This window comes from Ursus americanus, chromosome 3 (assembly GCF_024610735.1).
Source record: "Ursus americanus isolate L20-20 chromosome 3, mUrsAme1.1.p, whole genome shotgun sequence".
In the NCBI taxonomy this organism is placed as follows: domain Eukaryota; kingdom Metazoa; phylum Chordata; class Mammalia; order Carnivora; family Ursidae; genus Ursus; species Ursus americanus.
In genome coordinates, this window is record NC_142129.1 from 88321843 (window position 1) to 88336423 (window position 14581).

The 14581-nt window shown below is 41.0% G+C and overlaps 1 gene segment (V, D, J or C); it reads right to left on the reverse strand.

Moving 5' to 3' along the window:
- Positions 1–1110: 1110 nt before the first annotated feature.
- The window catches only part of LOC123789619 (T cell receptor gamma constant 1-like), a 36086-nt gene continuing 22615 nt past the window's right edge, over positions 1111–14581 (reverse strand). The window contains 3 exon segments of the C gene segment in view: positions 1111–1525; positions 3156–3203; positions 12656–12781. Coding sequence covers positions 1383–1525; positions 3156–3203; positions 12656–12781 — 317 coding nt within the window.

Sequence of the window (14581 nt, forward strand, 5' to 3'; positions counted from 1 at the left end):
CAAGGCGTAGATTGAAATTAAATTTCCTCTTCCTTTATCTGCTGGGTCTTAGGTTGTTTCCACATGGGAACCTCTACCTGGTTTCCAAAAGCACCTGTTCACAGAAACTGAAGCTGATTGTAAATAAACAAAAATCCTTTCTAATTTGAAATGAGACATTGTTTGAATTCTAATATATAAAAGTCATTACTCTAAATGCATTCATAGTGAAAATAGGAAAACATACAATCACTACTTTTTTCACCAACTTATCACATACTGAACATTTTGTTTTACAGCCATGTTTGTAGAAATAGACAAACAAATGTAAATGAGTGTCCTATATGTTAGTGTGCGTGCTTGGACGTGTGTGTTTCTATTATTTCTAACTTAGAGCTGCCAACAGTAGATGCGAATGCTGTTGAGGATTTGTATGTACCAGCAAGATTGTCCCATCCACGCAACTCCAGGACATGGGGCACACTGTAACTCCATCTGACAAGTGAGAAAATTAAGGCACAGAGAGTTCAAGATTTACACCCAGACACTTGGGATTCAGAGTCCAAGAACTTAACCCTCCACAACCCTAACTTCCCAGTGTTAGTTACCTCTCCTGTGGTTTATGTGAAATCAGGAAACATGGCACCTATGACACACATGACACACTGGAATAGGTCTGAGCACACCCAACAGTCATGCGACTTGTTACACTATCGCCACCAGAGTGTCTTAAACCAAATGAGTCTGAATCTGCTAATCTTTGAAGGAGAAATAACCTGGGCATCTTCACTGGCTGTGGCTCCCCTGGGGCTCGTGCCCCAAAGAAGGCGTCATAAGGACGATCTCAGGGAAAGAAGTAGAAATGTGGAATTGACCATTATTACAATCACTGCTGGATGGGAAGGCTCAGGTGTCATGCTGTCCCTTACCCTGGGCTCTCAGTTAGATTGCAGCAAATGAAAGAACACAGAGGCCGAAGTAGACTTTTCATTCCTTTTATTGTGCCTATTTTGAAAGACACTACGAATTGCAGGTGGCAAGGATGGCGGCTTCCAGGCAGTCATCTGGTGAAAGAGCCCCAGTAGAAGCTGCATGCTGGCTGTGCGCAGAGGCAATGGGGACCGCGTGGCTGAGGAGCTGGTGGACATTAAAGAGAGAGCGGTGCTGAAGCCCCTGTGGATGGTCCCCTAGCCCCACCCCCGAGTCATTTGTTCTTGCTGCAGAGTGAAAATTTCTGTTTGCCCAGTGGTGTGTAAACTCATTCTTCAGTAATGACACAATAGAAAAAGACACATGTGAACTGGAATAACCCAGTCTCAGAAAGAAGTCCCACTAGATCCTCAACAGAAAATTTTAGCGACAATAGCCAATGGAAAAAAGTGGACCCTTCGTGCCACCACGTGTTAGGAACTCTTCCCATTGCCACAGAGCGCGGGTCTCCCAAGCAGACAGATGGCAATGATGGCAGAGTAGACCAGGGTCTTCACAAGGAGAAGGAGGTAGGTGTAGTAGGCAGACGTGTTCGTGAGCTGCAGCTGCAGGGTGTCTAAAAGAAGCATTTTATTAACTTCATGTGTTGTTTTGAAAGGCTAGGACTTATTAATGGGAGAGAGGTGACAGTATGCATTTCTGATGACTTGGTTGAAGTGACACTCTCACACCAGCAAAACCAGATAGTAAACACCACCACCACCACCACCACCACCGAGACAACTCAGAACCGAGTTTGCAGGTCAAGTCAGTCAAACACCTGTGAAATTCACCTAGAATTTTCCAAAGTATTAAAAGTAACGTTGTGTTTATAATGAATGAATCCAATGGGAAAAAAGCATTGGTGATAAATAGCTCTTAGCATTTCTTCATCCCTGCCATGCCTCTAAGTACGAATAAGGGGCAATATCCATTAAGTACAAATTAAATGTCATTTATTTTGAGAACTTTGTGTGCAAAGCTTAAATCTTATTTAATTTTCAATAACCTATGAAATTATTATTTCATTCCCATTTTACAAATAAACTGAGGACAGAGAGAGAAGCCATTTGCCTGATTTCATGCAACTAGTAAGTACTAGAAACCAGGGTTCAATCCCAGCAACACGGCATTTAAAGACACTTTCTCAGCTGCTCTGAGATGTAATTCTGCATCTCCATGTGCAATAAATACCCAAGGCATCAAAATGATTAAACAACAATGTAAAGTCGGGTAATGATGATATTGAAGATGATGGAGATGATGATGATAATTAGAGTCCATAAGTCCCTGATATTGAACATGGAGAGTGGATCACCAGGGCTAGAACCAATGATCCTCATCATTTCCTTTCTACATATGTGGGGAGAAGAGCCAGGAGCTAGTACTTATCAGGTAACCACTAAATGAGATATCACGTATGTCACGTTATATGTTAGATGTTATTGTTAGGTGTTATTTGTGTCATTTTTGGTGGGTTCAGAAAATGTAAATACTTTATCCATATCCATGCAACTGATAATTAAAAGAGTAGAGTTTAAGTCCAGTCTGGGGCACCAGAAGCCTTGCACTCACACCCCCTCCCCACGTGTGCACCTGTCACAGGGTCTTGGCTTTGGGAATTAGAGGAAGAATAAAAACTGAGTAAGTACATGAACTCTCGATTCAGATGGTCTGAGTTGAAGATGTAGACCTCACTGTGTGGCATGGAGACTTAAATAATTTTAGCTCATTGCCTTCATGTGTAAAACGGGAATAAAATCCTTCACAGTGAGTATTAAGAGAATTAAACAAAATGTACTCACAGTGCAGCACAACGCCTTCTGTACACAAAGCTCTCAGTGTCGGTTCATGTTATCAAATATGAGCAAAAACAGAAACTTAAAAAAATCTACAAGGAACTTGGTATCATGTTTCCTCAGTCAGTGGAAACAAAGGTCACAGAAATGAATGAAGCTCATTGTTGGAAGAATTCAGAGCACATCACTGCAGCCCTAATTTATAGTCCTCTCCCACCCAAACCAGCATTTCCTGTGTGAAGATGACTCTTGAGAAATGATGGATTGGCCTCAAATATCACTCAGTCTATTTTGCAAGCTCCAGCCATTCTGAGCTTTCCCCTGTGGCTACAAAAGCTCAAAGGTTAAGTTGACCAGATGGAAAAAATGCTGTAGCATAACATAGAGGCAAACATAGCAAAGACTTACCGTTTTCATCAGTCAGAGAAGCGTGTGTGGAGTTAATAGCAGTGAGCTCTGAAAGAAATGAGAGCAAGTATTATTCAATTGTTCATAACCATTCTTTGACATGTGTCTGTGTTGTGGATACATGGATGGACGAATAGATAGATGATAGATAGATAGATAGATAGATAGATAGATAGATAGATAGATAGATAGATGATGGATGGATAGATAGATAGAGAGATGATAGATAGATGATAGAATTTGTAAACAAAGAGGAGAGAGCCATTACTAAAATGCCCCACGAGTCCAGAAATGATTGTTCTGAGTCTATGAAATTCAGCAGATCAATTCACATAATATATTTCTGTACATGAAGTTGCTGAAGTTCATGAAAGATGTATTTTTTTTTCTTTTTTCTCACGACTGGAGGGTAAGTGCCTAACACCATCTTGTTTTGCTTCTGTGATCATAGCTCCTATCACAGTGCCTACTGCAAAATAGGTGATCTATAAATACTTGTTGAAAGGAAAAATAACCAGAAACAGTGGCTGATCGACAGTCCCCAGCACCCACTGCTGACATGAAGGGTTGCTACCAAAATAAATTCGTCCATCCCTAGAATCCACAGCAGAATCGTACATGTTTGAAGGAGTTTGGTTTAGGTAAATTTCCCATCTAAGCAAAAGAAAGCAGTCCTTTGTTTCAAATCGCACATGCCCCAGTATTCTCAACCTGCACATGTTTCTCTGGAGTGGTGGGTGGTGTTTGAAGTCATGACAATAATACTAATGAAAGCCAAAATCTATTGAGTGGTTACTACTGTGCCAGGCACTATGGGAAAGTTCACAGGCATGATCTCATCTGATCTCTCTGTTACACTGATACGAGCTATATTTGGAGGACTTCATATACACGGAATGAAGTAAGATTTACGATTCCAAGTACCTTGCCAAGAATCGTACCGGTGATTGTCAGAGCCCACGCTCAGAGCGTGGTTGTGGGCGTTTAAATGAATTAGAGCAGGTGGAAAGCACCTTATAAAACAACCCATTGAAATCAAACATAACTCCCCCACTGTGGCCTCTCAGACATCATCTCTTCCAGATATCTTCATTAGTCTTAGCAAATGACCTTTTTATTACAGAAGCTCAGCATTTGAGCAGGGATAGAATGACAGGCCAAGGCACACTGATAGCCGTCTAAATACATAAAACCTGGGGTGAGAGTGTATTTACCTACAGTGTAGAAAGACAAAACAAACAAAACAAAACAAATCACCCAACATACATACAAAGACAAAAATCCTTAAAATGATCATTGACCATTGGATGCGGGAAGAGAGAGTTGCCAGGTTGTTTTGGTCTGTCCTTTTTCTGGTCCGTGTGTCCTTGTCCACACAGACATGGTTCTGGTGTGCAATTTTATGCACGCCACACAATCTTATTTTTGTGTGCTCTTGAAGAAATGGGTTTGAGGTATAGGCCTTGGGGTAAATCCCAAGAAGAAAAATATTAGTATAATTATGTTAAATGTTAAACTATCCCAAAAGGCTGACTTCAAATTGTATTAAATGTCACTTTCTTTTTCATACAGTGACTTTATTCATCGTATTGTACACCTGAAACTAATATAACACTATATGTTTACTAACTGGAATTTAAATAAAAACTTCAAAAAAAGATAAATAAAAAATATCTTCTCATCATGCATCGATTCACTTAAAGCCAGTGAGGTAACAATTTTCAGAATAAAAGTAGAATGTGTGTCCTAGGTGCCCTTTCTCAATCAAGGTCGGTCAAAAACGTGGACAAGATAAATTTTATCTCTTTTCGGAATCACTTCATTGGTCTGTGCTTTCATGTATATACAAACATATATACAAGCTTTCATCAAAAACCAAAAACAACCAAAAACTTCCATGACCAGGACTAGAAATCTGCTGCAGAATTGTATTAACGAAATGCCCTCATTAGCTTAATTGCTATAAGAAGACCTTGGGAGAAATTCGTTTCAGAAATAAGTGCCAAGTAAAACCTATCATAAGCAAGAACTTCTCTCTTACCATAATCATCACCATGGAACTTACTACACGTTTCACTTTTCTCTGCACACTAGAAATCAACACCTAACAGGATACTTCAGCCCAGGGGTTACATTAAATTTATGCCTTGCTCATTTGCTTTCTTCTCTGTCAACTGTAGAAATAAAAAATTAGGGCTATATGTGTAATGTTATTTTAGTTAGTTTTAGGAAAGGATTAAATAAATACAATGTGTATAGAAATAAATTCATCCATGTTAGGTTTTCAACAGCAAGCATTTTTACTGACAAAATTTCATTTGCTCTTCATCACAGGTCAGGTGAAAGCAAAGGTAAATGTTTAACTCAATTGTGATCATTGGACAAACTAGGACTGTGAAATAACAAAAATTCAATTGAGTAAATTTTAGAGATCTAATTGGCTGTATTTATCAACCTGTTCATGAGTTGGGCATCATCCTATCTAGCAAGTAGAGGGGACCCCCAAAGGGTTACAAGAGATTTTTCAAGATAGAGAGGGTGTGAAAAAGAAATTATTAACAAAGAATCCATTGTTTTAGGCAAGGTCACCCTCCTAAGGGGAACAGAACGGGTCAGTGAGTAGACTTCCTAGTGCTGACCAGGAAATTCCCACCTGGACTGGTTACACGTTACAGTTCTGGGTGTTCAAACTGCAGCTGGGGAGCTATGAAGACTTGGTTACTGACTTGTGATCTTAAGATAAGTGAGTACATTTTGAGCCTGTGGTTTTCCTTTTTTTTTTTTTTTTTAAGATTTTATTTATTTATTTGACAGAGAGAAAGACAGCCAGTGAGGGAGAGAACACAAGCAGGGGGAGTGGGAGAGGAAGAAGCAGGCTCCCAGTGGGGCAGGGAGCCCAACACAGGGCTTGATCCCAGGACCCTGGGATCATGCCCTGAGCAGAAGACAGACGCTTAACGACTGAGCCACCCAGGCGCCCCTGTGGTTTTCCTTTTTAACAACCCCGTCTTTTGATCAGATTCTCAGCTTAACTGAGTGATGGGATCAAAATTGAGGCATTACCACCACTCTCAGCAACTGCTCTGAAGTTCTCACAGTATTTGTTGTTCCTCTGGGTGATATTCACAGGTCTTGACCTTTTTACTTAACCCTTGTGACATTCACAGGTTACCACTTCAGCTTTAAGGTTTTTGAGTTGGTCATTCTCTTCATTCTTTTGTGATGTTCCAGACTTAGAAAGATCATTTGCCTGAGAGTTACTGGCTTTGAATTTGCATATCAAGCTTCTGAGAGAACATAACACACCAAGCAGGTTGCTATGATGCCTCTAAGCAGGATAACCCCCCGCGTTTGGAGTGCCATTTGATGCCATGGTCCCCAAGACTCAACGCAATTGAAATCACATAAGCAAGAAAGACCCTGCTGAAGGAGTCATTCTTTTAAGCCAAGTGGCTTGGCACTGTGATCTGATCTTACTGGGTTTTAACTACCCTGGTAGTGTTCATCTGGGTATAGCACATGGTGTTGCTGACAGCACAGATCCAGCCTTGCTCAGCTGAGTCATAATCAAGGGCTATCTGACTTTCAAGCACTGCTTTGGCCAGAGTCTAAGGACTTTTGTTGGGCAGCCATTGCTTTAGAAAGGATTCTGCAACAATTTCAAGAATGAAGGAGAAAGTCTTCATCATACCTCATTTACATTTATTCCTAACCAGGGAAGTAGGGCCAGCCGAAGGAGTGAATCCTGGTGGAATAAGCGAATCCTGGCGGCTTCTTGGTAGTCCCTATTAACTCTGGATGTAAATTTAGGGGAGTCATCCAATGAGGTGTCTTATTTACCTTGAGAAAATTTAGGACCAGGGTTAGATTTTTCTTCTAGCCTGAAATAATAGGTTGCTCTAAATTCCAGAAGGTAACCCCCTTGGCAAAGACCTGGGAGATACAGGCCGTTGCCAGAGTAAAGGAAATGAAAAGAGGTAGAAAGGATTTCATATTTAGTTCAAGTATGACGTCTTGAACCCCTGTTTAGGTGAAAGCAGTCTGTTTGGATGTCAGCTACTTCTCTGTCTCTCCATTTGATTCAGAAACTCCGGTGTCTGGACAGACCCAGGTGTCAGGTGGAGACTTCCCTAGGTGTGTGATGCGTACAAGGCTCAACCTTTAGTTTTACAGCAGGAGCACTAGGTAAGGTCCCTCTTCTACTGGGGTTTGAAGGCTGTCTTCCTCTGATGGTGTGTCCAAAGTACGTAATCATCAGGCTGTAACCTGTGACCGACAGGATCTTTTTAATTGTGATTTAGGGAAGGTTTCTCTAACCTGGTGATGACAGGCTGAGCATCAGACACTGCAGACTTACTCTAGCTGGTCAGACTAGCAGGCCACACAAAACACTGACACATTCCAGGAAGTTAGTGAGGTTTTCTTAAAGGCTCCTGTGATTTGCCCAGTGAAGTAGGAGCCTTAGTCACCGGAGATCACTGAAGGTGTGGCCCAAGGGGGAAACCCGTTTTCAACAGTGTTTTCCCACAGTGAGAACATCAGTTTCTTGGCAGGGAAAGGCTGTAAACCATCCAGAAAATATACAAACAATGACAAGGGTACATTGACCTCCCATACTAAGCTACAGTGGAATGAAGTCCGCGCAGGTGTTCAACGGGTCCAGAGGGAGGAAGCAAGAAGCCTCTGAAGAAAGAACAATTTTTCCAGGATTAGGGACATTGATGGAAATCCATTTTGTACTATTATAGAGGTCTCCCCACTGACGTCAATTTATAATTTGAATCATTGTAAATGCCCTATGGTGGGTAGAGAAATGAAAAAACCAAAAACCAAGAGAAATGGGGTTTGTCAGGGAGCTTGGAAGAACCAAGTGGCTGCCTTGGCTTTCCCTTAGCCCTGAGTTTTTCTTTACTACACTGCCATATATGCCCTCTTTACTTTCTCTGATTCAGAAGCAGACCGGTGCTGTGTTACAAGGACATCAGGACAGCCCAAGTCTGGCAATAAGGTCCATTTTTTTCTAGAACCAGAATAACTTTATCTACATGTGCTGCAATCTTACAAATACAACATAAAGAAACCTTAGTATGAAGTTTTCTTTGACAATGCTTCCCATGTAATTTAACATACAAAATAAGCGAACTAGTTTAATAAATCCTTGGGAATGTTCCAGGTCAAAGAGACTTAAACAGACCAAAATGCTAAAGAAAACAAACAAGCAAAACCCCATCAAAACCATTTGTCTTTTGGCAGAGAGAAAACCAGATTCTAAATCTGCACCAGTTTACTTTTCATATGAAAATTCTTTATTCCAATCTTAGTCCCTGTCCTAAGATCCCCTCTGTATAAACCTCTTCAATTTTCTCTTTTACACTCAGATTGTTGTCCTGAGTTTGCCCTCTTTTTTTTTAATAAAGATTTTATTTATTTGAGAGAGAGAGAGGGCACAAGAGTGGGGGCAGGGGAAGAGGGAGAAGCAAACTCCCTGCTGAGCAGGGAGCCTGATGTGAGACTCGATCCCAGGACCCTGAGATCATGACCTGAGCCAAAGGCAGACATTTATCAGTCACCCAAGTTTACCCTCTTTGGATGACCAGCCTCCCTTTAGGGAAAATCCTTTTTTCCCATCAAAAAATATATTTCCATTCCTCACAGTTTTTCTTACTAAAAACACACATCTTACTTTCCTTATATTCTGGGTTGTTTCCCATATTATTTCTGCATTTCCCATATTTTTAAAATAATTTTTATTTTGTTATATTGGTCACCATACAGTACATCCCCAGTTTTTGATGCAATGTTCCATGATTCATTATTTGCATATAACACCCAGTGCACCATGCAATATGTGCCCTCCTTAATACCCATCATGGGCCCATTTCCCATACTATTACTACATTTAATATACTAGAATTCTTAACCCCTAGAAACCTTCACTTTTAAAGAGATCCAGTAAGCAAGCAGTTGTGAACTGTCTTTAACCAGCATTCTTAAAGATTGGCAAACTTATGAACACATTTCATAATTTCTAGAAATGTGTGCTTCTTCCTAAAACAATCTTTCAGTAAAGCACAAAATACTTTTATGACCAGGCCCACATTTATCTTCAGTTTCTCTGCAATAAGGAACCCAAAAGTAGATAAACCTATGTTTATTCACTAACACGTGAGTATTTTATCTTGCTTGGAAATGATCTAGGTGTTTAATGAATACAATTTAATTTAGCAGTTGACCTATCTCAGCAAAGCCTTAAGGTTTAAAGCTCCCTGAAACATTTGGGAGACAATTTAAAATTTTGTTATTAACAGATGTATTGTTATAAGAGATGATTTGTTATAAGAGATGTATTTTTTTACATCTCTTCAGTGTACTTGTTCTTAACAGTTTAGCTGAGATTACCTATAAAACCTTAATGAGACATGGGGAGGGATGAGTGAAATTGGTGATGGGAATTAAGGAGGGCTCTTGTCCTAGAGTCCATAGTCTCTCATGGTTCAAACTGAGACTGAGGGCTTCAGAGGGGAGAAGGAGTGGGGGCCTGGGATAGGCCGGTGATAGGTATTAAGGAGGGCACATATTGCATGGAGCACTGGGTGTTATACGCAAATAATGAATCATGGAACACTACATCAAAAACTAAGGATGTCGTGTATGGTGACTAACATAACATAATAAGAAAATTATTATTTAAAAAAAAAAAGGAGGGCTCTTGTCCTGATGCATACAAGTGATGTATGGAAGTGTTGAATCATTATACTGTGCACATGAAATTAATATAATACAGTGTGTTAATTAACTGGAATTAAAATAAAAAAAAATTTAAAAACCTTATGAAGCATCAAAGTCCATCTTTCTCCCAAGCTATTTCCTGTAACATTTTGTAACAGAGATCACATCTATTTACTTGACTTTTAGTACACCCAGACACCTGAAATTACTAATTTTAGTGCTGACAAAGCAATCAAGATATGCCCATTTTACTTAAACCCACAACCAATATTTGATCAGATCATGTGAGGCTGAAATACATGTGGGTCAGTTTCAAACTTTCTGAGAGTTTTAGAATGCCCAGTCCATATAAGTGTTTATGTTCAGACCAAGGAAATAGAACTCTTTACAAATTAATTTTGGCAAAACCATCCAGAGAGAAAAATATCACACATTGACAATGTATACTTACGGACACACAGACTGGTGCAAAGACCCTAGAGTCACTAATATTCATGGAGAAAATGTTAAGATTTGCATTTGTCTCTGGAATTATTAAGGACACTGTGCTAGAGGTTAGGTACAAGAGCCCTTTAAGCAGCTTGTATTTTAAAAAGGCCTCTTTCCCTGGTTTCCCTCAGTCTCGGGCATTTGTGGGCTGTGTTTACATTTCAAAGACATGATAAGATGTATAACCTTTAAGGACAGAGAAAGGAAGCAAGTTCCTCCAAGAAGGACTTTGCTTTCCTGAAGCTCATCATTTATAAGCCCTTTTCCATAAATAGGAGAAGTTTGGGGAAGGGTAAAGGAATAGGGGAACTTTGAATTGCCTCAAGACCTGCGTTTCTCTAACAAAATAAAAATTATTAAAAAAAAAATAAAACACACACACACACACACACACACACACACAAGACCTGCATTTCTCGTTCTATTAAGATATTTCATACCGTTGCTCTCAGTTACTCAAAGCCTTGGATTTACATGAAATGACAACATACGTTGATCCAACCTACCCAAGCACACGAGCCTCAATGTGCTTCCTTCCCTCTGGGTGCATAGTTTTAACTTTAAGGATTTCTGGCAGATGGAACAATATCCATGCTCCCAGGATTCCCAAAGAAGGTGCAAAGGATATCACCCTCCCGAGATCCAGAGTCAGTCGCAGTGAGAGCCAAAGGAAGAACCAACAAGCCGCACGTCCTCGGCAGACAGAAAGCTAAGAGCAGTCATGCGGGATGCCACCAGCAGGAAGACAATAGCCATCTCCGCCAGAGAAATGATCAGTCTGGATTTGGAAAGGATGGGACAAGGTGAAATTTTATTCTCCTCTCTGGACCAGGCACTGCGGACAGAGATTCAGAAGGAGCTGATTCCTCTGAGGGTTTCCACCCATTCCTGGCTTCTGTCAGTTTTTTCAGGACCCCTTCTGCAGGCCCTGGAATTTACCAGAATTTCCACTCGGCTGTTTAAGGGAACAATGTGCCAGTTTGCCAGAAACCAGCCAGTTTCAACAACTCTGGAAGGGGCTCATTTGGGGGCCGTACTATGGAAGTAGATATGAGGGTGTCTGTAAGGCCATGAACTTGGCAGACTTCTGTTTCCACTTCAGACTAGAATGAGAGCTCCAAGGAGCAAAGAGGGGAGCAGGAGTTCCATTAGTCTTAGAGTCTTTTGTTTTGGGTTCCTCTTCCACGGTTAATTTTTCATTACCCTTTTGCAATAAGTCTGTCCATGAAACAACCTTGGAATATTGAACCTTTTGGAGACTTCTGTTTAATTGGAGAACCCTTGCTTTTAAGTTCACTTCTTAACGATCTTATCTAATTGGGAAGTTCCGTGTTGTGGCCCTTGTATCTAGGTTGTCGTTGCCCTGAGGTCTGGCAACAGTTTGCTTGGACACTCGCCTCAAATAAAGTTAACCCACACCCCAGTCCCACCATATCTGGCCACAAATGAGTTGTACCCCACATTTCTCTCCAGCATTATTTTGGGGTCTTCAACCCAATGGTTACCAAGCCAGTTCCCAAGGACATATAGCAAACTTGATTTTGCAATTTTACTAGATATATGTCATCTGGGAATATAGTTCTTAGGTGAAAAATAAACACGTATACCAGAAAGTTTTGTGCTTGACCCTGTAGAATGTAAGGATCCCATTAGCTAAGACATGGGCTTCTCAGAGCCAAACTAACCCCTGAAAGGGGTGTGTCATGGAATTGGGGACTGTGTGTGTTTTAGTGTGGCTCCTTGCACAGAAGTTTTCTTGAGGTTGATGCGTGACCTAGTGCTGATCCAACGCATTTCCTGACCAACTCATACTGTCAGGGGAATGTTCTTGAAATAGCAAATGCTCTTACAGCCTCTAATGCTTGACTCATGCCCACCAATTTTTGTGGCTTTTTCCACCTTCCTCTGTTAGCAGTAACTTTATATACATGAATAAAGACAAACAATTATGTGCACATTAGTGTATGGACAGTAAGAGATGTTACCGTGTTCTGGCCACAAGAAGATCGTGTACGCCACCAACGATTCTAGAAACTTGCTGAAATTTCTACCTGGGAATTTGATCTAAAAGGTTAGGGGCTTGGCTCTGGGTAGGCTTTGGCTTCTGCCCCTTCAGTTGTCTCTGTGTAAATATGCCAGACCGACAGGGCTCTAAAGCTTCTAGCTCAGCTTAACACTGACATGACACTCTGCCAGCCGGAAGCTGACCTGCCCTGTAAAGCAAAGCCAATTAGATGAGGATTCAAGCACAAAGAGAATGGAGCTTAGAACCAAGAACTCACCCACAGCCCTTGGAACAGGAGAGAAAGATCCTGAACTCGAAGGGCTCGCAGTTACCACATCTGTGTTTTGCTTTGTCTCTGAATGCCCCTTGGAGTCTGCTTCGGATTCCATCGCTGCCATCAAATCTGTTAAAGAACAGAAATTCAACAAAGTAAATGTTAAAGATCTAATAGCGCTATTAATTGATCAATTTATGAATCACACCACATCCCATTATCAAATAGAGGGGGCTCCAAAGGACTACACAAAAGGAAAAGGTTTTAACAATAGGGAGTGGAAAAAAGGAAATAATTGTCAAAGAATCCATTGTTCTAGGCAAGGTCACCCTCCCAAAGGGAAAGAAGGGGTCAATCAGGAAACCTCCTGGGGCTGACCAGGGTATTTCCAGGTTGACTGGTTAAAAGTTACTCTTTTGGGGGATTGAAACTACACTTGGGTTAGGTATTAAGTCTTGGTTTAGTGACTTGGGGCCATAAGCTAAGTGTTGCCCTTATGGGTCTGTGGATTTTTTTTTTTTTAACACTCCAAGAACACAAAGGCTTACTTCAGAAATTCAGACTTGTATATAGACAGTTCTTCACACATCTTGTCATGTGCTTGTTGCCCACTGCTTAAAAAGTTCTTGTGAACCACAGGGAAAGTACAAACTGGTTCCTTCTTAGGGGCCCTTTGTGGCCTTGGTCTTGATGTTAATGCCAGGATTTAACTTCTGAGTCTAGTGAGTTACTGGATCACAGCGGGGCCAGGGCACATTCTGCTGTCTGCCCACACTGTCTGAATACGACCAGTGTCTACACCAGCGGGGCTCCTTTGGGTCACCATGCCTGAATCATGAGTGACCCAGAGTGGTTAGGAAAAGTATATTCTCTCTACTGTAGGGCTCCTCCTTGGGACAGTCGTTCATCCTGCATCCCTTCCAGGCCCGGCACACACTAGGACCGCAATAGTGTTTGCTGAGCAGCTTTACCAGTGGTAAGAAAGACATTCACTGTGTAGAATGGAAGAATGTTTGTGCATATTAGCCTCACCCAATCTTTATTTACCAAATTTCACCTTATGCTGGTATATAAAATTCAAATCTAAAAATTCAAGACCATACTATAACCTCAGTAGCCAAATTACTATTTCTGGTTGAGCCGTGATCTGGCTCCCTCAAATGAGCAGCATTTTGTCCCCTGTAACTCATTGTTTGCGGGCTATACTCTGCATAGAGCAAGATTGAAGTGAGAAGGACTTTGACTGCTGAGTAGAACATTGTGGAAAGATGTATAATTGTTCTTATTTCCCAATCAAGTAAAATCATCAAAAGCAGACTCTCTGAGCATTTCTTATGTGCAAGGTTGCTAGGTGCTTTCCTGTATATTATTTCATTTAATCCATGAAACGATTATAAAAAACATCACTGTGACATTAATATCTTGGATGATGAAACTGAGGTGAGAAAGGCTAAGTGAATTATTCTTTCTCTTCTTCTCTGTATGTCCAAAGCCCATACTATTTTTTATTTTTATTTTTTTTAAGATTTTATTTATTTATTTGTCAGAGAGAAAGAGAGATCAAGAAGGGAGAATGGCAGGTAGAAGGAGAAGCAGGCTCCCTGCAGAGCACGGAGTCCGGTGCAGGACTCAATCCCAGAACCCTGGGATCATGAACTAAGCTGAAGGCAGATGCTTAACCGACTGAGCCACCCAGGCATCCTAAAGCCCCTGCTATTTTTTTTAAAGATTTATTTATTTATTTATTTATTTACTTATTTAGAGAGACAGCATGATCCCACTCGGGGGACAGGGTAGAGAGATAGAAACTCAAGCAGACTCCGTGCTGAGCACGAAGCCCAAAACTGGGCTTGATCTCACAAACCCGAGATCATGACCTGAGCTGAATGAAGAGTCAGAGGCTCAACCATCTGAGCCATCCAGGCACCC